Here is a 24,265-nt window from a genome sequence, read left to right as displayed (position 1 = left end):
CATTGTGTGTTTTCTCGTTTGTAAATAACAATCCAAAAATTGAATAACAAATTCAACCTTTCATATTTTTATTGGACTCTTCAGAGGGAGAAACTACTTCTCAAAATGAATAAAACTCCTTTTAAACTTGTAGGGCATGGCCTAGAGGACACCTTGTAAGAACTGGGCAGGGTGGTGTACCAGACAACCTCATTTCAGTTGTGAGTCAGTGTGTCTCCAACACGTCCGGCGCAGACACAGCATTTACACATAGAGCTGTTGCCACACGCTGAGTGTAAATTAAATGGAGGTATGAGCAACACTTTTGGGACTTTTTCTGGGAAGTTTGAGGGAATGTAGGGTGCATGTACCAGCAGGCACCAGGCCTTGTGTTCTGACATTCCTGTCTCCTGAGAAAATGACTTTGTAAGATCCTACAGATCCTGTTTGGCAAGGGATAGGAGGGAGGGAAGAGGGGAAGGAAGGGTTGGGCTAATATAGGCCTGAGCATGAGAACCAGTCAAGCTCTTCAGTTACTTATTTGCATGTTCTATCTTGCCTAACTTTAATTATGATAAGCCACATAAAAAAATCCAACCCTTCTGTCTTTGAAATTACAGGTTTGGCCATTTTAAACAAGTGGAAATTACCTAAATGTTCTGACAGGTTTAGCACATTGGGAAAAATGTTGTAAATCAGGAAGCAGAATGAGGGAAAGTATAAATGAAGTGTGTTTTTACATTAGAATAGTTAAGGTAAACCATTAAAAGTGTGTAAGCAAATGCCACTGGGTGGTTTAAGTTCAGACATATGGACAAAAACGCTTACAATCTGTACAGTAACATTACGTTTACATCAAACAGATCTTGAAGCAAGTCCAGTCAAACAGAAGACCAAACTGCTGGTTATAGACTGGTATTTCCACATGGAGTATATTCTTTATCCAGCGTAACCTGAACAGGGGCATTGATGCCATCTAGAGGCGCTTAGGATCATGCAACATGACCAATGTTCTCATGTTGCATTATGAAGAGCACAGACAACTAAAACCAGCCACAGCTCTGCTGGTCAACTTGTTGAGTGAGAAAAGTCACGTGACAGAGAGACCTTTAGAAGCTTGAGAGAAAACACCTTGCTCAGCGTACCACTAGGAGGCAACTGCATGACAGGTTTTTACAACTGCATGTCACTCTTGATCAACATTGATTATGTTTCTCATCAAAAATAAAGTTTGTGTCTGGCCTTGATAAACAAATAAAAATCTATGGTCTAACTCTGTGAGTTTATATTAGTAATTATTTGTGTACCGTTTTAAGTTTGAAGGATTTTATCTTTAATTTCAGAATATATTTTAGATTCCTCTATATGTTTATAGTTATACCCTGTATTTGATGTACTAACTAAGCCACAGTTATATGCAAGCTTGCTGTATGAGATAAATGAAATGTGTTTAGTTACAGTATTGGGCACTGTGGTTTAGCACAAGTGAGAGTTCAAATGATATGACACAACATGGCCATGAGAATGTTAAGAGAAAAAACTTCTCAAGCTGCTGCAACACAAATGCACATTGTTGTTTGAGGCAACAATACAAGATAATTACAATACCGAATACCTCAAACATGACAGAAAACAACATTTAACTCAATTTCACTGTGGCAGTAGTAATTAAGGACGCACCACTGTACAAAAGATCTCTGGGAAAGTTCTTGCACTTTGTCTGGTCTGTCAAAAGTTAGATCACTGTCAACACAGCATGAAGCATTTTGTAAATAGTTAAAATTGCAGCTCTAATCTCATGAGAACATGATTGTGTGGAATGATGTGTTTCTGTTGTGGAGGAGTGTATGATTCAATTTCAAGGTTCTTGTTTTAAGCCATTTATTTAAATGATCAAAGATAGCATTCTGGGATTATTGTTTAAATGATGATTGTTCGGTTTCAGACTGCTGGGTGTTCTCATTTCAAAAACTGGCATCTTTATTCAACCTACAATAGCAAGTGAATGTGATATGAAATGCGCCTGTTCAAATTGGGTGCTAAGAGTGGGGGAAATAAACACTTAAAGATAAAACAAAACACCCATTCAACTGGAAAAACTGCTGCAAGAATCTGCTGTAAAGCCTTTGCAAATTCCATTTTGTTATTCAAAAATAAACTTGATGTGTTTGTTATTCATTTGACAATAGAACAAAACCCTAACATGACAACATGTATTTATATAAGACAAGCAGGCAAAAGTTGCCAATGTTTATTAGTATAAAAGTTCTTACCAAATTTTCTATATCTGATACCTTGCAATCAAATAGGGCCTTGAATAATGATTCAGTTTTGATTATCTGGTATTTGGCTTGATTTTAAAAAGCACATGGAGCCCCATGTATCATAATACGTATTTTTAAGCTTATTCAAAGCAACTAAAGAAACCGCCTTAACAAGTAAATTGGACCAAGTTGTAGGTGGATAATGGACATCTATACACAATGCTCGTAGCTGATTGCAGCATTTATTTTTGTGGGTGAATATGTGCATTTACCATGTGACACTCAATGTGAGTAGTGTTGTATAGTACCGGTATGATTACATGTATATGGGTATGCACAACTATGTATGGGCATGCCCATAGAGAGTCCAATGTAGATTTGTTTCCCCCTTGTGTGTATGTTTCTCACTTTACTGTTTTGTTATGTATTATATTTGTGTATTTTTGGTATCTCAGAGCTGGCAGGGATGGGTCTAGGGATATTAATTATATGTTAAAAAACATTGAACAAGTGATAACATAAATGTCTAATAATCTAAATATCTATAAAGATATTTGCCACTTGACAAAATGCTACAGAAAATTTGAAACTGTTGTTTCCAACATCAGTTTACCAACATGAAATGGCGTGGTTATAAGTGCTCATTGTCACCTTTTAACATGATCTGAAGCATATATAAATAGCATGTGGTGGTGCAGGTTAAACTGTGCTGACTGCGTCTGTCACCTTCCTTTCAGTACATGTGTGAGTCACTTCCCTTTGCACTTGCTCCATGCTTTGGAGAGGTCAAAATATTCCACACAGGTAGCATTTGTGCACACGGGTTGACTTGTCAGATGTCACAAAGCCTAACTACATAATCTGCAGGAACTAAATAAATGAGTAATGAAGAGGAACCCATCAGCAGATTTGGAGGCAGTGTAGCATTTCAAAAAAGAGTCAATTTTGCTGATGTTGGAAGCGGCCTCACAGTTTTGTGGAGTTTCTCAGTAAAGTGACAGGTGAATGGTGAATAACAGGTAAATCAGTAACATAGTTTGAGACTGTTGTTTCACATACTGCTTAGCTACACTTGCCAAATGAGCTATCCATACTACAGGTGATTCTCCATCGCCTACACCTTAGTTCAGTGTGATCAATATGTGGCAAAGTACATTTTTCTGTGGTGAGAATTCTTTAACATTGACATCGCGACATGCAGAGAGAGAGAGACATCTAGTGTATAAGCTCAATAATAGCATGTATGTATGTCGTTGATATTATTTGTCTCAATAAAATAAAAATAAAATATATAAATACAGTAAAAAAGAGACTCCTTTTTAAAACCTTATATTAGGTGTGGCCAATAGGTGGCACCAGAGTGGAGGCCAGAGTGGGTCGGCAGTCGCACATGCACATTGTCTTTCTTATTTGTATTTACACGAAATAAGTAGAACTATACATAGTATCCAATTCTGTAAATATTACACATAATGTTACAATAATAAACCTTGATTACCATAAACACACTGCAGCCTGAAATGTAGTTTCTTTCGGAACAAGAATATTTAAGCAAAACAATAGACATCTGTGTGTCTCCATGGTGGTGAGGAAAAACACAAATAGGGATTTGGGGCTCATATGCAGTCAAGCAACGCAATCAAAGACAACTGTAATTATTCCTCCCTGCCAACAAACAAGCTAAACATTAGCTTTAGGCAACAGCGGTCTCATGACCGGTTCGGAAAAGGCGTGTACTCAACCAGCTCAATATATAAACCGACCTCCAACAGGAGCCTGCAAACGTTACAGACTGCGGTCCTCCAACAGTAAATATCATCCTTTCAATTTGCACAAGGCTGTTCCTCACCTCGCAACAGCACACACCAAGTGCGTTGGCCCAAAACACGCAGCGGAAAACTTTCAGTTTGGTCACATATGTAAGTATTTGACTTTATTTTCTCTCGCGTTGCTTCTTCTGTTTCTCTCCTGTAATGTCGCTCCATTTGAATTATTATGCAATGTCAGTTTAGAAGATTAACATACCGCTATTTTCTATACCGGTGTTAAATTTGTTCAAAATGAAGAAATACGCCTATTACTTGCAGCTTTTTGAATTTTTAAGTTGATTTCTTTGTGATTGTACAACGCACCTGGCATTTTAGAAGCTACTAAAATGTTGCGACGCTCATTGTGAACCTGTTTATTGTTGCTACACGGACACATTTAAGTCATTAAAGTCAAATAATTACTGCATTAGCTTTCATGACATTCACGGATTTCATTTGATTTAGCTATATTTTAACAATAGCAAATCCTAGAACATCCTACACTGTTGTACTACAGCCCTACGTCCAACATCATTCAAATGATGACAATACTCATAACAATGGGTACCAGATTTACTTCAACAACCCTTAAAGTATGAGAGCATTCTTTAGTATACGGTGGGAAATGGATACTTGTAAAAAAATGTACATTGCATAATTTAGGCTTCTGTTTTGTCATAAAAATAATTTTGTTATATACCCACACTTCATCTCATGTTATAATTGACTCAGGTCTCTATTACCTCCTGTTCAGACAGATAGGTTTACAGTAATGTTATGCTCTAGAGCAATTTGATGCCTTTAATTAATGTGGCTCACCCTAATGATTTACTACTGATATAAAACACTTTCTCATATCCACTTCCCTTTGCCACAACGTAATAAATCATCCCTGCAGAACAAAATGATATACGCTGTTTGGTCTTGTCAGCTATTTTGGTTCTTGTTAATATGTAACTCAACTTTGTTTTTGAACCAGTAAATAAGGAGCATTAACAACTAACTTGGGTATTTGATGTGCTTTTGCAGTGCGTATCATCAGAGGCTCGCTGCCACAATGGACGTCTCTCTCGTCTCTATAAGCTGTCATTTTATGATGAAGCCTACACACAAACCCTACATACCTAGCTAGCAATACATTTTGATTTCTTCCCATTAGTACTATTGGAAGTAAACTAAGGGGAAAGAAACTCAGGGTATTCCATTTTTGTGGTAGAAATTTATTTATAAACACATATTACCTCATACGTCACCATTAAACCACAATCCATTGGTTTGGATTAACTCTAATTTAAACTCTAATTTTAATTAAATTGAATTTCAAGTAGTGATGGATACAACGACACTAGCAACCCTGGCTGCTGCCACTACAATAGCTCTGGCCTCCCAGTCCACCATGTCAGGCTACTTGTGGCTGCTGGTGTTAGGCTTCATCATAGCCTTCATCCTGGCTTTCTCTGTGGGGGCCAATGATGTGGCAAACTCCTTCGGTACTGCAGTGGGCTCCGGAGTGGTCACCTTGCGTCAGGCCTGCATCCTGGCTACTGTCTTTGAGACGTTGGGCTCGGTGCTGCTGGGGGCCAAAGTCAGCGAGACCATCCGAAACGGCATCATTGACGTCCAGATGTACAACGGCTCTGAACACGTCCTGATGGCAGGATCGATAAGTGCAATGTTTGGTAAGCACTCATATGTATGTGACATAGACATTTCTTTTTAACTTGCTGGAATGGTGCAGTGAAAGTAAAGCAGAGCACATATAAGACAGATATATTTTCAGATTGTGAGAACAGGCCTTGCTCATGTTTTTGTCCTACAGGCTCCGCTGTGTGGCAGCTGGTTGCATCTTTCCTGAAGCTCCCCATTTCTGGAACCCACTGCATTGTTGGAGCAACAATTGGCTTCTCCATGGTAGCCAGAGGTCACCAAGGGGTAAAATGGATGGAGCTACTGCGCATTGGTGAATATATGTTGTTGTTGTCGCCCATATATTTAATCAAGTATCTGCTTAATGTGAAATACAAGTGTCGCTAAAATGTCTTTCCTTTCCAAAGTGGCATCCTGGTTCCTGTCACCTATGCTGTCAGGCATCATGTCAGGAATTCTCTTCTATTTTGTTCGCAAATTCATTCTGAGCAAGGTAAGCCTAACGTTACTGTACCACTAGCCAGTGTACATGGTTGAAATGTGTTATCTGAAGCCATCAATGGTGGAGGAAGAGTTAATATCCTTTACATAAGTTAAAGTACCAGAAGCACAATATGAAAATAAGTAAAAGTCCTTCATTCAAAATGATACTTGCATGCACGTACATTGGCACTATTATCATAATGTATTTTAGTATTACAAATGAAAGTTCTTATTCTGCAGAAATCAGTCTCCGGAGACATTATTAGATGTTTAATACTGATGGGTCAGTGCTCAGGCAGCATTTACATACTGTTAGGTAGTTTAATCCAGTGGTTCCCAACCTAAGAGCCGAGCCCCAACCAAAGGAGTTTAGAGGGGAAATGTCTCTTTGTTGGAACTACTAACAACTCCTGGGCTCATACATCGATTTCCACAGGCTGACCCTGTACCCAACGGCCTCAGAGCTCTTCCCATCTTCTACGCCATCACTATGGGCACCAACCTCTTCTCCATCATGTTTACAGGAGCACCAAGTGAGTACAACGTCCACATGCTACACCCACGCTTCTTTTGATTCACACAGCAGCTGTTGAAATCGCTGGAGCAACATGAGGTCTGAGTAAATGTCACAGGAGACACAGAGGAGAGTTGATGACAGTCTTCTTAGGACAAAGTAGGTGACAAACAAAGAAGAAACATTAGATTTTAAAAACTGTAGATCTTTTTTGTTTTGGTCATTTTGGACCTTATTTCATCCACCAAAAACACGTCTACCCTGGCATTTCTTTGTGATGCACTGTTCTCTTTAAAATAACACCATGTGATAAAACAGTCGGACCCTAATTAAGACAGAATTGCAGAACACTGAAGCCACCAAACACCACAAGAATAAAGTAAAACCAGTTAAATGGAACTTTGAGAAAGAAACAACTTATTAAATGGACGATTTCCACTCCTTTTTGTTTCATTTGCAGGATTGAACTTATCAAGAAGTCAACTGGCCTGGGCCCTTCACTGAAGGCTGCAGGCCGGTGTATGTGGGTCACGAGATATAACACCATAACTCCTGCAATGCAAACTTACAGAGTAATACAGCAGAGTGCGCACACACACACACACACACACACACACACACACACACACACACATGTTCCAGCCAACATTTTGTTTCTGATACAGAGATACAGAAATACATTATTTTATGTAAATCAACAATGTTTGTGGTCATCATGGCTTCACATATATGTTGATAATGAAAGCCCCTTCCTTTACCGTGTGGCTTCTTGTTTGTTGTTTACCTGCTGTTGTCTACATGAGCAAACAGGTAAGTTGTGTCTGTGAGGGAAAATTCAATATTGTCATACTAACCTTCCTTAAGCCATCTAATTCTAGCAGTTACAACAACGGCAATTAAGCTATTCTGTGTAAGCATTGAAAGAATAGTATAGTGAGCATATAATCACTTGATTGCAAGGCTGCTCTTTTGGACACTATCTGCTTGGAGGAGTGTGTACTCTTGCTGATACTGTTGTCTGTAAGAGCATACTGATACTACTACTACATACTGAGGTCGTTGAGACATTTTGACCACAACTCTTGAGACAGGAACGGTTACTTTGGAAAACATATCACTTTTTTTTTTCCTGGAACAATAACATGATACCATATGTATTATGTCAGAGATGTTACAATGTCTCTAAATGTAGGCTAAACATTATAGGAATGTGTAAGTAGGCTACTAACAGATTCTTTTCTCACTGTTTTGAAAGGCTCAGCATCGGTTGTGAATAAATGAAAGAAGCAATTCAGTTTCTGTTTCACCTTATCTGAGACAGAGTTCTCTCTAATGTTCCTGTCTCGCGTAAACAGTGTTGGGTTTTGACGGAGTGCCATGGTGGGGTACACTGTGCATTGCGCTGGGCTGTGGCTTCATCACAGCCTTGGTCGTTTGGTTCGTTGTCTGTCCATACCTGAAGAAGAAAATCGAACGTGAGTTAATCTTACTCTTTATCTTGCACTTTAGCAAAACAAATGTTTTTTGCTCTGTAATGAAAAATGTAGTTATTTTGGCTGAAATTGCACACCAAATTCTTGAGCAGCTAGGAACAATGAAAATAGATTTAATGGTTAATAGGATATTTTGAAGTTAAACTTTTTGTCTTGCACAAACAAGCTTGTATAAGCCTTGCCTGAAATGTGTGTCACTTGATCTCAGTTGAACACTGTCATGTAATTCAGGAGAAACAGCCGCTGCTCCCTGTGAAACTCCACTAATGGAGAAGAACTCCAGCAAACGTGCGCCAGCAGAGCAGCCCTCAACACCTCGTGACCCTAAACACCAGACTCCACCAGCAGACAGTGAGAAGGTGGCTTTCAAACTTGGAGGCTCAGAGGAAGCCGACTTGGACAACAATGACATGGAAACCAAAGACTTGGATTTCAGTAATGGTGAGAAATGAATGGCTTGAAATGAATGACCTAATTTACGCTTTATTCGTATTAATTGTAAATGTCAAAATATTGACCTCACTGGTTATATAACTACAAGTAATTCTGACTAAGTTCACCAATTAAATTACAATATTTTTTTTAATTTTCATAGGTCTAAATGGCACTGTTGGCCCCATGATGATCACTGATCCTCACAGTGGACGGTCCCACACGATCCACAAAGATTCTGGCCTTTACAAAGACCTGCTACACAAGCTTCATGTGACTAAGGTCGGTGACTGCATTGGTGACAGTGATACAGAGGAGCGACCCATTAGGAGGAACAACAGCTACACCTCCTACACCATGGCAATTTATGGCATTCAAGGAGATCCTAAACACAAGGACCAGGATGGTGAGCTGCAAGGAAGACCGAGGGTGGGCAGTTACAGCAGCTACAGCTCAGCAGTGACCAATGGAAGTGCAGTTCAGGAAGAGAGCGTGACTCAGGAAGCTGGCAGGGGCATCGCTCTGGAAGAGGATGAGCTGGAGGTCGACCAACCAGCCGTCTCCTTGCTTTTCCAGTTCCTGCAGATACTCACAGCGTGCTTTGGCTCTTTTGCTCACGGAGGGAACGATGTCAGGTAGGCAAGGGGGGTTTTCTCCTGAGGAATTTATGTATGTGCTGTTTCTGAGTTGTTACATAAGCCATTTCTATCACTAGCAATGCGATTGGTCCACTGGTGGCCCTCTGGCTTGTGTATGAGAGCGGCTCTGTGGTGTCCAGCGCACCTACCCCCATTTGGTTGCTTCTTTACGGCGGAGTGGGCATCTGCGCTGGACTCTGGGTATGGGGACGTAGAGTGATGCAAACCCTCGGCAAAGACCTTACACCCATTACACCCTCCAGGTATGCCACACATTTATATCCTATAACAACTAAAATTCTAATATATTTGATAGTCTAAGCGTACTAACATATTTTCTTCCAATTTAGTGGATTCAGCATTGAGCTAGCGTCAGCACTCACAGTTGTTGTGGCATCCAATGTTGGTCTTCCTGTCAGCACAACCCACTGCAAGGTAACGATACTCAAAAGTAGGTTCCAATTTGAGCCTGTGTTAACACAGTATTGCATATTCATGAACCCAATGTGTTTTTATATTGACACAGGTGGGATCTGTGGTGGCTGTAGGATGGCTGCGCTCCAGGAAATCGGTTGACTGGCGTCTGTTCAGGAACATCTTCATCGCTTGGTTTGTTACGGTTCCTATCTCTGGGCTGATCAGTGCTGCCATCATGGCGCTCTTCATTTATGTAGTTCTGTGAGCCTCACACTGCCCAGCTACGCTGGGACTCCAACTGACGGACTGCAACCAACAGTTTTTGTTTGACTGACTTATTAAACTGTGCCAACAAACATGTTCCAGTTGATTTCTTTTAATGATGTTTATAATATAATTCAAAGTGTTTTTCGAGGTCAAGCCAATGATGTTATCTCATATAGAATATGTCCATGAATGATGTAGGATCTAATAACACTGTTCAAATATCCTATGATTTTGTATATTCCAATGTATATTTGTATAATAGCAATATGTAATAAAAATCAAATAATTCAATTTTCACTGACAAAGAACAAACAGTTGTATTCTATGTTTGCGTATTTGGATGTGATTAAACAACCCGTTGCTTGATTTTAAGGAATTATTAATTTCAATGTATTTTACTCCATTTTCTCCATTTTTGCATATTTTCTTAAATTCCCCTTTTAATGTACTTTCTCAGCCTCACACTTTTTTGTAAAACACACTACTGTGTATGTGCGTGTGCTAAAAATGCCTAAAAATTAGGCTACCCATTATGTAGACTGGCTTCAGGATAATGTATATGTAAGCAGCACTGATGTAGCTGGCAAAGGTGCAGTTACTTTTATTTACTTTAAATACTGCCAAATTAATTCGTAAAAATACATCATCAACCAGTCGCTCTGCAAAAATACCTCTCAAATTATTCCACAAAGTTGGACACTAACTTTAGAGTTTAGTTTCCTGCAGAAGGTTTACTAACACCAAACGGCCACACGGTGGTGCTCTTCTCCAGATAATTGATGCCGTTGGTAGGATTTGAAGTGGATGAGCCTTCGCCATCGTGGTCTCTCCCAGATTCATCAGAAAGATTTGATCTTTCTTGCCCAAATGTAGCCTAAGCAAACCTACATGCACTGGGGGGAGTTCCTTTGATTTTGCACCTGTCGTGCAGAGTAGTATACGATATGAAGCTAGCAAGTGAACCTGGCTTAAGCCAATTTAAAAGCATGCCCTGCAATTTAACAAAGGGGAATACTTCATTAAAATACTTCTATTCTGTACAGTTCATATTCTGTCCCAGTCCACATTCACTGAATATAAGTGTGAGCAGTGACCTTTATCATAAAACACACATATCCAAAGCTATTATCCGAGGGTCTTTCTGTCTGCTGAGGATTGCCAAAAAAATCTTTTTTTCTACCAATTGCAGATACATTATTTTGCCAGCAGATGGGACTGTGTTATCACCAGCAAAAATATCCATATCATTCAACCATGAAATCTTCTTTACAATTTTGATTCAGACATTTCCACCTCTCTGCTTACTTTCGAAAGCATCTAACCAAATAATCTGCATCTGCATATTAAAAATCTCCATCATCCATATGTAGGTTTTATTGTTGTTCACAGTTCTTAAGAAAGGTTGTATTATTATGTAGCAAATAAATCAGCACCCTCATTTCAATGAAGAAGAGTCAAATAAGGCATCAGAAGACCAATAATAGACCACCAATAAAAACAAATGCTTTTGTTTTTCATCCTTTTTACTATTTGGAAGCCGTATCAACACCAAAAATAAATATGTCTGTATATCTAATCTTTACCCGTTAAAGACTAACATGTCTGTGTGGGAGTCAGATTTCTCCCTGACCATTTAGTAAGATGGAAATGTTTGGGGGATGAGTGTGGGTTTTTTACTTCTTCTTTCTCACTAAGTGAAATCATGTGTCAGCAGGGGCTTTATTTTGAAACCAGATAGCGGAAGTTGTATCGTTATGTTTTGACGTAATTGACACCAAGGGGGATTTCAACGGCGACCCATACAGGTGCTTCTGGACATTTGTGCGTAATTTGCGGACGGCATGAAAATGCGTGTTTACGATGTTAATGCATGCTGTTTGGCGTAACAGGCAGAAATGCGCGTCTACAGCGGAATGGCTCTGCACCTCACACACTGACAACCGTGCAACTGGGGCATGCATTGACTTTAACCCAGCAGACCAACAAGCTGGTGTGTAGTCTGTAGCAGATCCACGGCCAAACGACGTCTTGGTTTTCTGCAATACCACCATTGGAGCTGTAGGAGGTGGACTTTAAGGATAAGAGAAAACGTACAAATCCCTGATGTGAAAAGGCAGGTGCGTTTTAGAGATTCGCACCTCGTTTTTTTTTTTTCTTTTGCAATCGGATTTTCGACCCGGAGCCTGTGATATGCAGCCTATACCTGACAGATGTGTGGTACCAGCACCACAACTGCAGCCTACAGGTCTGTATCGCCCGAATCAATTTGTGCGTGTTGTGCATGCTATACGAAAAACAATTCAGTATGAGCCGTAAGATTAAATCCCATGATAAATCATAGAAGCAACAAAGACAATGTCCCTGGCTTTGCATTTACTGCACCTGAACAGCTTTCTATGTGCAAAATGTCAGAGTGGTATTCTGCCTGCTGGGATTATGATAGCATCTGGCTGTTTATGTGCACCGCTCTGTCCCCGCTACACCAATCTGATGACAATCACAATTATTTTTGCTGCTGAAACAGCTCATATACATTTGTCACTGCAATTTAAACAGTGTAAACAGATTTGCCAAGAGGCACAGGCCACTAATGGGCACAGCAATGAGCTTCTCTGAAACAGTGCTTGACTGGGATAAATCACATCATTTGTTTACCGGTGTGTTTCTGTTCCTGTGCTTTTGTTTAGAGTGTGTCTCCTCTCTACCTGCTGCTGATCTGCTGTGGTCGGCTGTGAAGCACTGAAGGCTGCCACAGCTGCAAATCTCACCATCATCGTCGTCAACGTCTGCCACTTCAAACACCACAAGACACCAGAGGACAGCTAGGCTGCTTTTGGCTGATCAAAGAGCCAGCAGTCACAAAGCACCTGTAGACGATGACTCCAGCAGAGCTGCTCGCGTGAAAGCAGCATGAGATAATTGAGGAGTACAATACTAATCGCTGATTCAAGCTCTTTCTGTCTGGCGCTGATGAAACTGTTCCAGTGTGTCAGTTGACTGGCAGGGTGGCAGTGCTGTTGTAGCCCTGGACGTAGCCAGCAGCTGAAGCGCAGACACCTCAAAGGAGATGGCTCGTCCAGGATCAGGGTTGCTGCTGCCCGGCAACGGGCTGGGATACCCCCCTCAGAACCTGGCCAGGGTGGTGGTCTGGGAGTGGCTGAATGAACATGGGCGCTGGAGGCCCTACAGTGCAGCGGTTTGCCACCATATTGAGAATGTACTGAAGGGGGACGCCCGGGGAACTGTAGTGCTGGGGCAGGTGGATGCCCAGCTCTCTTCATACATCATCGACCTGCAGTCCATGCACCAGTTTCGACAGGACACAGGTAAGAGGCGTGGCAATATCCTGTCTATGCACAAAGATGTCAACGAATGGACAGATGATGTGGGTGGTTGGGATGATTACCCAGTACCTCTAACATCTGAAAGAGTTAAATAAATGAATCATGTTTGGCTGTCGTCACCACAAATAATGTCATATGATCACATTGGGGACCGATTACAACAGAGCCAGCCTTGATGTGGTTTCAACACAAATGTTATGTAACTTTCAGGGGTATAAATAAGTCCTGAATGTCCCATCTGCTTTGGGACTCGTGTACGTAGATGAGCCAAGAAGTGTTGCAACAAACGGGACATAAAGATGATGTTTAGCAATGATTTATTCAGTCGGGAGTGTCTTTATGCGGCTGCTGGAATGCCACAACCTTCCCAAAGGTCACCATGTTGGAGGGGCTGTGCATTCATCGGGCAAATGAGTGCTGTAGCTCGGCGCTTCTCACGCTTCTCATCTGATTGTATTCATCAGCTGTGTTGTCATTCAGATGTGAGCATGGCAATCACAATAGTGGTCGGTGATAAAGTCCCTGGACACAGTTACTGTATGAGACTAACCAATAATTCACCCTCATTTATTACACTCCACATGGAAAAAATGTATTTTAAAAATATAACTGTATATTAAAAAAAACTGCTAATATCAGCAATATTCCACTATACCTAAACTACTGAGTGGCTAATCAAAGAGTTTATACGTTAAATGTGGGTTCTGCAGGAGAGCGTGGGACCAACATAGACTGGAGATTAATTACCTCTGTCCATAACAGTAGTATAACCTTTGCTTTGTTGACTGTAATTCTCTCTAATGACTGCTGCCTTTTTAAAGAAGACCAGATGTTTGTGTGCTGTGCTCCACCAAGGCTCAACACACTCTCTGTGTCCTGCTCTGTGTGTGCAATCACCTTCCTGCTCTCCCAGCGTTAGAGGCAAAGATATGGGGAAAGTTTTAGACATCTAGTAGAAGCAGCAGTGGACAAATATCAGCTGCCTGAATTATTGTTCTAGTCTGATTCAGCTACACATCACCGTGTTAGAGTCAGATATCAATCACGGTGACTCCTGTGTTAGATGCTCTAGGAACAGGTCGCGTCAACAATAAAAAAAACAACGTGTCATCAACTCATTGATGTGAAGCATGAGCAGTAAAACTCTCACTGTAAGTCAGAGACGAGTCTCTTATTTGAAGGCATTTACAACATTAGTGCATATCAAGAGGCACAGGGAGATATACACATGGGACATACAGAAGGTGACCTCACTGTGCATAAATCTGCATTATTTCACCTTCCATTAATTAGCAAATCTTCATCACATTTGCATTAATACATATTTGTAGATTTAGATTTAGCCAGTGTTATTCAGAACCCAGAATAATAACAAATACAGCTCACATTTGTAAACGTCCTTGGAGAAGCTCCGTCTGGCCTGATCATGGTTACAAATTAAATGTTTCTCTAAATATATAAAAACTGCAAAAATACCAACAACTGTAATACGTTTTAGTTACGTGTGTTTTGATGATAACCAAACTCCACAGATGGGCGTTGCAAGCTAGCTCAGGCTGTACATTCTGTGGTATGTGACACTGGGCGAAGACATGTTTGTCCTTTAGAAATAGATATTTACATCAAAATAACGTTTTAAAAGATCTCTAATGGATAGACGTTTTACATTTTTTGATTTAAAAAAAAAAAAAAAATAAATAAAAAAAACTTGAATTATCCTTTTCTGATATCACTTGTGATACCAATGTTGTTACATTCATGCTGGACAGGACACTTGTGTTGACGCATTTAAAGGTACATTTCATTACGTTTTATTATTAAATCATCAAAAGAAATCCCAACATGTAGACAATAGGCAAGTATTATGTATTCTTTGATCCCTGCAATATTTATAGAAGGGCTACATAAAAAATCAAAGCCAGATGTGAAGGCTACTGATGCATGGAAAGGGCCTGGAACCCTATATGAAAGTATATTGATGGAACACTAAATGTATTGGCTATTTACAGCTTGATATAGCAGCATTTTTCTATTCTTTATGAAGAAATAGAGTTGTTTAGAATGCTGAATATGAGAGTGTTAGTATTTCTTCATGACTGCCAGGAGAGTTTTAGTATAGTGTAAGAGGATTTCTGCTCTTGGTGTTGGTGTCTTCCCCTCGGTAGAACATAAGACAGAGCAGCACATGTGTCTGGGGTTGACTGGCTGCGAGATGAGCCACTGAGCCATTTGTCAGACATTACCATTACCATGAGCAAACCTCTACCCGGCCACAGCCATCGACCCGAGCTCCCATGAGGCCTAGCTTCCAGGCTGTAGTGATGTTGTTACACTGCTGCTTACACAAAGGGCCCCAGTGAGTTTGTGGATTGTGATGCATCTGTTTCGCATCGGATGTTTGCTATATTTGCAGCTCAGCACGTCACCCATAGCCACTTGCTCTGTTGCAGGCTTATGGAGTGTCCCTGTGTGGAACCCCATTTTGTCTCAGAGCCAGTGATGTCGTCCTCTGAGGCTTTCTTTTTGGCAAAAGCTGGAAAGAGAGTCGAGTGTTCTTGGTGTCCCCTGTGTGTTTATATATCCTTGTTTCTTTACATCTGTGAGTTTGCTGATGATGGTGCACTCTGCCCGCTGTGGTGTTTGTGTGCTGTCCCTGCAGGCTGTGTGGGGGTGCCGTGCTCCCCCTGTGGGTTTTGGGAGGAGCTCCTGTGGGTGGGAACCAGGCAGAGTTACTCCGACTAATGAGACAACAGCTATAGTTTATCTCCATGGCTCCCTCTAATCAGAGTATCATTACCACAACGCACGCACCAAAGGCGATGCGGCAGGGCCTATCTCCGTGGAGAGCAGCCTAAACACAATCTGTATTTCGTTGGTATTGAAAAACACAGGGTATAAGGTTCATAATACAACTTCTGGTGAAGAACACCAGTCTGTGGCGAAATCCTGAACCCCAGTGCTTTATATATATATACAGTACGACTGAAGGCTTAGAGGCTTATATATAGTGTGGATGAATATCTGGCTGAAGGCAGGGAGAGGATTGGCTGCCAGCCAAAGAGGATCGATCCGTTCTCCTCCCCAGAGGGGCTTTGATCCTCTAAACACTGCTGTGGACTGATCCCCTTTCACTACACCCACTCCCATAGCAAAACACATGGGCTTATCTGCCATCTCCATCATATACCAACACTTGTGGCCTGTCTGATGGATTTCACACTGCAGCTATGGCTTCTGCTGCCTAGCTTTTAAGCATTTACCTCTTCTGTGTTTTCCCTGAAGATGGAGAGGTGGCGACAAGCAGAGAGACAAGCAAGTGTGCATTCATAGAAGATAACTAAATCAGGGATCTAACTTCAGCACCATTCAAAACTTGAATGTTATTCTTAAATACTGAGATATCCTGTTGGTTACTGTCATTGTGCTTTAGCCACGTTACCGCAAGAGGAATTGACTTTTGTTGTGAGTCTAGTCAAGTCAGTTTATATATATTTGCATTTTATAAACAACCAGCAGTTGACCAAAGTGCTTTACACAGTAAAAAGGAGACACAATGACAAAAAGACATTTTGACATGTTTTGAGCACATAAAAAACATCCAAAAGACACAACAGAGGGGAAATGACTCACTTACCAGGTAATGTTAACATAATGAATTACTTAATTGATGTACAGGTGCAAGGCAGCTACTATAAACATCACTTCACTTCCGATGGCTACACCGGCAGTTAATCAGCTGGCGGTCGACTTGTTTCACAGTTGCTTGTCCCATCTTTCATTTACGTGCTCTCCACGTTATTCCCTGACCCGATATGTTACGGTGTCGTGATTTGAATCGCATTATGGGATGTTGAGTGATTGCAGCTTGTTCTACTGACCCTGAGTGCAGGTTTAAAAAGCTTATGTTTGTCCACGCTATGCTGGCCTGTTGGAAAGAGGGGAAACATTTCTTTGATCTCTCTTCGTAGGCTATACGGGGATATATGACGTGTAGCAGCGCACCACAGAAGTTGACTTTTCGTCTCCTAGCAACGCCGGCCCGCAGATGTCATTCAACCGCTGCCAAGGGAAACTCCCACCAGGCCCCAAGCATATTTTTATGTCCAAAAAATCCTCATCCTCATTGGAAAAATGAAAAAAAAAACATATAGCTGCAGTATCTTTATAGTTACGTACATCTTTTTCTACACAAAACAAAATTTCAATTCAACTTAAAATCCTAGAGACAGAATGTAGTGTGCAATTTATGTCTTATTTTATTGTGTTTGGGTTCCCGGAGTTACAAGGGCCATTACAGTTGCTTCGGTGCGCATTGAGATGGCCCATGTGTGACTGCAGAGATAACCCCTATCAGCGGCTGTTGGCTGCTGTGTTGCCGGAGCGGGGCTTTGTTTGTTTTGCTTCCACAGGCGTGAGAACCTCCTCTCCTCTGGCCCACTTCCCTCTGCTGACAGCCGTTCCTGACTAATTACATTGAAAACCACCAGAAAACAAAGAAGAGACGGTCACGTTCTCATGTCTGCTTTGTGTTAAACTGACAAACCACAGTGGTTGTGATACTGCCTGGAAACTTGCAGAGCATATGAAATGCTGCAGGTTGTCGAAGACGGCCGTGCTTTTAGGTTTTCTTCTTTAATGTAGTTTAGCATGTAGTAAATGTGTGTGGGAACTGTTTTGGTGGTCTGTGGGAGGAAGCTGTAAAAAGGATTCCCGCTATGTACGTGCGAAAGGTCAGGTGCTGTATGCATCAGCTCTGACTGTGAAATCCCACTTGCGTCAGAAGAAAGCAGAATGAGCAAAGAGTGGAGCCCGGAGGCTCTTCAGAACAGAGACGTCAAGAAACAACACTATTAGTACAAACCAGACGGAATCAGGCGCTTTTATATGTGTCTACAAGTGGAGCACATGTCATCAGCAGCACGGGGATGTTTGCTGACACATTGAGTTATTTAGCTCTGCTCTTCTATGGCTTAGACATTTAGGACTGCTGTGTGCAGTTATACTTGATCCAAAGAGGTAGTGCGTACAGTACACTATAGATAGCAATACATTCTCAGCAAGTCACCTATCGACCTCATCCAAAGTCATGTGGACTAAAGATAAACAGACACGACATATAATGACTAAGTTCTTTTTCTCCTCGAGCTTTTTTTGTAATTGGCGTAGTTAGTCAGTGAAGGTCTTTGACAGGATCAAAAGGGTCACGCCGGTGCTAAGGTGTCACTGTACACAGGGGTCCTTTAGACACCAACCAGCTGGCTGGATTCCACTTGGATGTCGGCAGGAAAGGCACTGGAGCGGCGCTGTAGAGAGGGAGGAGGGGGAGTTAACAGAGGTGAGGAGAGAAGGGGAACTGAGGGCGAGGTGGAGCGTTTTCCTGATGGAAAGTGACAGTCAGGGTGGAGGGAGGGATAATAACACTGAAAAGACCCTCAGCTGTGCACATTCCCCTGCACTTTCACTCTCACACACATGCAGCGGTTTGTCTCGTTGCTGTGAAGTCTCTCACCCAGTGCCTCAAAGTGTGCTTATTTTAATTGGAAATGAATCCGGCCTTTTAGTATTTTCTCAATAGAATATGAAGGACAGAGGCAGATGTCTGTCACAAGCTACTAGAGTCCAAAGTAATGTACATGGTCAGCAGCCAACACAAGAAATACTATACAAGATTCTTTGCTTGTACTGACACAAATTGGAGGAAATGTTACTCAAACAATGACTGTATGGAGCTAAAAAGCAAGCAGCAGCAAAATAACATATATAACTTATTTAGGCCTACAACAAAAAAACATTTTCATTAATTGTTCAATCTGTCAATTCTTTTTTTCAGATTTTTACCATTTAGTCTGTGAGAAAATAGGGAAAAATGTCCACTTCAATTTCCGAAAGCCTATCTGATGTTTTGAATTTACTTGTTTTGTTTCAAACAACATTTCAAAACCCCAAAATATTCAATTTACAGTATATCAAACACACAAAAGGAGCAAATCTTCACATTTTAGAAGCTTGTAAGAGAAAATGTTGTGTTCATTAATGAATCAAATAATTATTTCAGCACTTATTAAATACTTAATTTCTTCCTTTTAAAGTCAGGCTGCTATTCAGTCTTCAGAGCCGCCTTTGTTGCCAGGGTTGTAGTGCTTTGGTGTGCTCTGTCCATGTCCTTATTGCGTTACAGTGATGAGCAGGCTGTGCAGCCTCCAGCGTTGGTAGCAGAAGCCTCTCTCAACATCTCCTTATATCTTCTGATCCAGCGAGTCACCTCTTTTAACTTCTAAAGTGCATCTCGCTCTCTTTTATCAGCTTCAAAGCTGCTCTCTGTGCTGCTTGCTGATCAGGCCGGTCTGGGAGGTCAGTCAGATCGTAGGCTGTCGTCTGCCTCAGCCGATCAGTCTGCTGGTGCAAGAATAGGAATGAGGCATCATCCCTAAACTGGGTAAACTATCCTCCATCTCCTGAAATGTCTTACTGTCTAGGATGTTGGATGCTGTAACAGGTGGGGTGGTCAAATTGGTCAAAATTGACAGAAGGCATAATTTGACTGAGACCAGAGCTGCATGACGCAATTCGAGCTGCCAGCATTTGCAGCGAGCAAAGTTCAGATTTCCCTTCATCATTCTATGTGAAACGCAGAAACACAGTGCTGGACTTCTTGTTTTGGTCTCAGCATTTTCACTCATTTGACAAAAAAAATGCACCCGTAGCCCACTTTATGACAAATTGCAAAAGCTGAAACTGGATGGCTTTCTAGAAAGCATCTTGGTGTTGAGGCAGTCGTCATTGTTCCAGTGTAAGCCACTGTAATGGCCCAAAAAAGATCTTCCTAAAGTCTAAACACGCAGACAGGAGTCACAGCTCTGCTATGAGCCTGTGAAAAATCAAGTAAACGACCAAGTAACTTGGAGCAAATTCTGTTGAATACCCTTTCAGTGAATATGTTCTCTCACAGACTATGCTCTCCATCTACAATACAACTTTATTTATTCCACATGGATCCATTTGGAATTAACATATTGTACACACAAAGCACGACACAGGGAAGGACATTTTTAGTTCGAAGGCCTACTTGGGCTCACTAACATGCAAGCTTTCATTTATCCTTACTAATGCCGTTTTTTAGGCATGCTTAAATCATGTCTCTAGGGATAGTGACCCCCTGACTTTGCATCTAGTTCTATTGATTGTCCAAAACGCATATTTGTCCAATACTTTGGTTTATAACTAAATATTTGCAAAATAACTACTAACAATAAATAGAATCACCAGTTGCAACCTTAATGCCCATTTGTACTGTAATTCAGTAAATGGTCTAATACTAAACGCAGCTGTGATGTCAATAGGGATAAGGCAACATGTAATAATGCTCATGGTTGGTTGCAGTTGTTTGCTCTCTGGTTTTTCTACAGAATTGCTTGCGTTCTGAATGCACAGTCAACGGCTGTTCGGTCTAATGGAAATGAGAGGAGAAAGGAATTACTATGACACAAGCAGGCGCTCAGCAGAATATCAATGGGAGTCTTTTTCTCTCACCATCCTCTCCTCTCCTTCTTTCTCCGTGTCACCTGTAAGTGCTTCTAAAGCTTGGTTCATTGTGTATTTACCAGGTGCTCCAGGCAGAGGCCTCAACAACTTCCACTGTTGCTCCTCAGAGGAGCTGCTCACACACCACCAAGCCACTTTTCCAGATATTTCATTATTAATGAGCTTGCAAACTCTCTTAGGATTTATATCATTGGGGCCTCAAGGTGAATTTCGACCAGAGTTCAATGGCAATTACTTCTACTCTGTTCTGTCCTTTTATCTGGATGCATTGAGGCAGAAAGATATTTGTTAATAAAAAAAGGTAACGAAAGTCACCACAACAATGTATTTAAGGTTGAAGTGTACTTGTTTAAGGCTAATTATTTACACTTCACATGGAAGTCTGAAACCAATTAATTTAACAAAGCGCTTCACACTTGTTACTTAAAGCAGAATCATTATTCCCGAAAAATACTCAACAAGAATTTACTGTCGGAGAAAAAGGGAAAAGCAAACTATGGAGTGAACTACTTGCACATGAGGTAAATAAAATGACCTACCCATCACCACGTCAAACAAGTCGGACTTCATCTGTGGCACAGTCAAAATTTCTGCTATTGGAGTCCTCTGATACACCAGTAAGCAGTTGCTCCACAGTGAAGCACAGTAGTTTGTTTTAGACAAAGGAAACACTACTGTAATAAAATGTATCCGAACACTGAAGACATGTGCTACCTTTCAATATAAGCTTGAAATGTAATGGGGAAGGGCAGTTTGTGTCTTCACCACAGTCTGTCGTCATCAGTTGCTAGTTTTTCTCGTCTCTTTGCTTTGTGTGATGGCTGCTGTCATGTGAGAGACGGTGCAGGAGACTGGATACAGCAGTCAGATCAGATGCAGACTACCGGGTCTCAAAATATTAACTCGAGAATTGCACTCAATATGTGAGAATTAGCAGCTCTGGAAAATGTTGCATATAGTTGGTCGTAAACAAAAAGGGGCTAAAAAAAGATTGTGTTTTTGAAAAAGAAATATATGAAAATACAAAACACTGCGCTTGGATATACTTTAAAAAAAGTTATATTACCTTGTTGTAAAATCTTAAAATGTAGTCTACCTCTTCTTATCACTGAAAAATCCAGGATTGTTGAATATGCAAAAAATCATATATTTTAAAGTTTAACTGTTGGACACAAGATGTCTGCTACTTTACTGAAAAGCCCATTCTCAGTGTTTGTGAACTGAAGATTTCATGTTTCCACATAACACAAGTTGGCCTCCAAACTTGTGCTGTCACAAAATCAGCTTGTTCGTCCAACACTTCTACGTATAAAACAAATTCTGCACACACATCATTCTGCACCTTGAAGCTGAAGCATTAGAGTGAACAACAGTCAGTGAGGAACAATAAGCAAAACGCATCTCTGAGTGGAGGGGGGCTTTGAAGGCACAAACTCTCTCTGGTCGGCTCAGAAGGTTGACAGTGGATTCCCTTAGTGACCACATTTAACACCACAGACAATACGTAACAATACTTAGAATTCTCAAAATACTACTGCAGCGTAATCTACTTCTCTGCTTTCCAGTTCTATGATCAATATGTTCCGAACTGTGATCGTTTCTCCAGAATACGGTTGAATCCACTGCCTCCAGCGGAGCTTCAGGTCTTTGAGGTAGCTCTTAGCGTGTGTCTTTTGGGTTGTGTATCACTTTAAGCCCAATTATCCCTCCATATGAGTGCAACGTGAATTTAATTTCAAAGTTGACCCTTGTCTGTTTTGAAGTAATGAAGCTTTCCCAGAAAATCATTAATGATTTATTCACCATACTTCCATATACATTATGTATGTTTCTTGCAGCTATTAGAGCCCCGAGAGCATGAAGTCGTCCGCTTGAACTGATTCTACGCCGTAAACAACCTTTCATAATGATACAATATCAGATTGACAAAAAGGAGTCTTCCCTCAATACATGGTTTGCCATAACAATATTCATATTTCAGCCGCTCTCTTTCACCTCTCTTCTTTGCAACAGAACTAATGACTTCTGAAAAGTGGATTTTTGAAGTTTCTATACAGGCTTTGACCCTCAAAGTCAATGTACCGCCGTTCCACCTCTGTAAAGCCCATCGGACTCGTGTTCGGGCTTTAAGCTCGATGAAAGCTTTTAGCGATCCAACAGCAACTTTCCAACGAGGACATGACCCCGGTTTATATTCCAGCCCCTGACATGTAGCCTCGACAAGCACAAGAATGTCCCCTGAATATTCTCTGCTCCTCTTAATAGTCAAATTTAGGAAAAGTGAACATCAGATAAATACGGCAGTAACAAATAATTGAGCTATTAATGAAAAATAATGAATGCCTCTGCATTCATTTTGAGGTATGACCACAGAGGAGTTGTGATTACACTTGTGATTCAGCAGGGAAAAGGTCTGGGCCTAATAATAAAACCTCATCGGGAAAGTAGAACATACTTAAGGAGAAGTTGTGTTTGTTATGGATAAAACATCAGTCTGGTCTGATGCCCCCTGACCTCTCACACACCGTGTCCACTTTACTGCTGATCAAATCTGACCAGTGTAGTCTGGCAGAGAGACAATTTACTGTAATGCAGCCAGACGCTTCCTCTGATAAGACCTTACTGTGTCTGACGGCCATGAAGTGGGTTATAAAAGCCTGCCTCAGCAAACTCATTTACTGCATGCTGTTCGTCTCAATGAGTCAGACTCCTTTTATTTGTCGAATGTAATATTCTGAGCAGTTTGTCTCTCTAGGTGCCTTCGAAACAGCCTTTATGTGATGATGTAATTTTGTAGAAATTGGTATCTTTGTTTTTATTTTTCTGGGTATTTTTTTGTTAATAATTATAATGATAATAAACTTCTTTTATATAGCACCCTTCAAAACACCATTACAATTTACTTTACAATAAAACAGATTTTAGTTTTTTTGTCAGAAGACTCTTAAAGATCTAATAAAAACCACAAAACCACCTACAGGTTATATGGTAGTGAGTCAGAGAAGTATGACGTCGGACTGCAGAATAAGAGATGAGATAATCGTGCAGAAACTTCTTCCTCTTTTTTAGAATCTGACCTTATGCTGCTGTCATTTGCTAAATTCAGTTTTTGCTCAGTGACGGGGCATGAGACATGCACCTCATTGAGTGCGATTAATTCACGATCCAGTCATGTAGTAGCTAGCGTTGCACGTACATGTGTTGCAGAGGTCATTTCATGACGAAGCGGATGAGCTATTCTTCATAGTCTCTTCGGACGTGTTTCGGCATCAATCAGCTTTCCACTGAGCAGGCAAAATGTTTCAACTGATGTACAGTCTGTCGTGCTGTCTGCGGTGCAAGGTCAGCTGTACAGCCATTTGATGTGTTGGGAATCATTGGCAAACATCAGAGTATTAACATTGAGCTCACATTAATATCGCAATACAAGATATTTA

General features: G+C 40.9%; 2 protein-coding genes across 7 annotated transcripts in view; both read left to right on the top strand.

Annotated features, from left to right (window-relative positions):
* The first annotated feature begins 4,002 nt into the window (after window positions 1–4,002).
* slc20a1a (solute carrier family 20 member 1a) lies at window positions 4,003–10,314 on the top strand. Its single transcript, XM_076104371.1, has 11 exons — window positions 4,003–4,162; window positions 5,081–5,730; window positions 5,871–6,011; window positions 6,106–6,191; window positions 6,618–6,714; window positions 8,051–8,170; window positions 8,420–8,629; window positions 8,784–9,255; window positions 9,336–9,521; window positions 9,609–9,693; window positions 9,785–10,314. The coding sequence occupies exons 2-11, from the start codon at window positions 5,382–5,384 to the stop codon at window positions 9,938–9,940; spliced, it is 1,902 nt and encodes a 633-aa protein (XP_075960486.1). The 5' UTR covers window positions 4,003–4,162; window positions 5,081–5,381; the 3' UTR covers window positions 9,941–10,314.
* A 1,393-nt stretch (window positions 10,315–11,707) lies between these two features.
* Window positions 11,708–24,265, top strand: part of dtx1 (deltex 1, E3 ubiquitin ligase) — a 34,088-nt gene continuing 21,530 nt past the window's right edge. Inside the window, exons 1-3 of one of the 6 annotated variants that reach the window (XM_076104948.1) lie at window positions 16,793–18,621; window positions 19,590–19,722; window positions 20,693–20,850. In XM_076104948.1, coding sequence (XP_075961063.1) covers window positions 20,796–20,850 — 55 coding nt within the window. In that variant the 5' untranslated portion in view covers window positions 16,793–18,621; window positions 19,590–19,722; window positions 20,693–20,795. Of the gene's footprint in view, window positions 12,188–12,629; window positions 13,269–16,791; window positions 18,622–19,589; window positions 19,723–20,692; window positions 20,851–24,265 lie in introns of those variants that run through there. The other 5 variants (XM_076104940.1, XM_076104945.1, XM_076104951.1 and 2 more) reach the window with 5 other exon arrangements.

The sequence above is a fragment of the Anarhichas minor genome, unplaced genomic scaffold (genome assembly GCF_050575085.1).
Source record: "Anarhichas minor isolate MPS153535 unplaced genomic scaffold, ASM5057508v1 ptg000030l, whole genome shotgun sequence".
Lineage (NCBI taxonomy): Eukaryota > Metazoa > Chordata > Actinopteri > Perciformes > Anarhichadidae > Anarhichas > Anarhichas minor.
The sequence above is the reverse complement of the archived record's forward strand: the minus strand, read 5'-3'. Positions and strand labels throughout refer to the sequence as shown.

Excerpts from the sequence above, each read along its gene's own strand:
- slc20a1a (XM_076104371.1), top strand. The coding sequence starts at position 5,382 with ATGGATACAACGACACTAGCAACCCTGGCTGCTGCCACTACAATAGCT. Across the intron at positions 6,012-6,105 it reads GATGGAGCTACTGCGCATTG|TGGCATCCTGGTTCCTGTCA; the intron begins GTGAATATATGT and ends TCCTTTCCAAAG. Across the intron at positions 6,715-8,050 it reads CATGTTTACAGGAGCACCAA|TGTTGGGTTTTGACGGAGTG; the intron begins GTGAGTACAACG and ends TCGCGTAAACAG.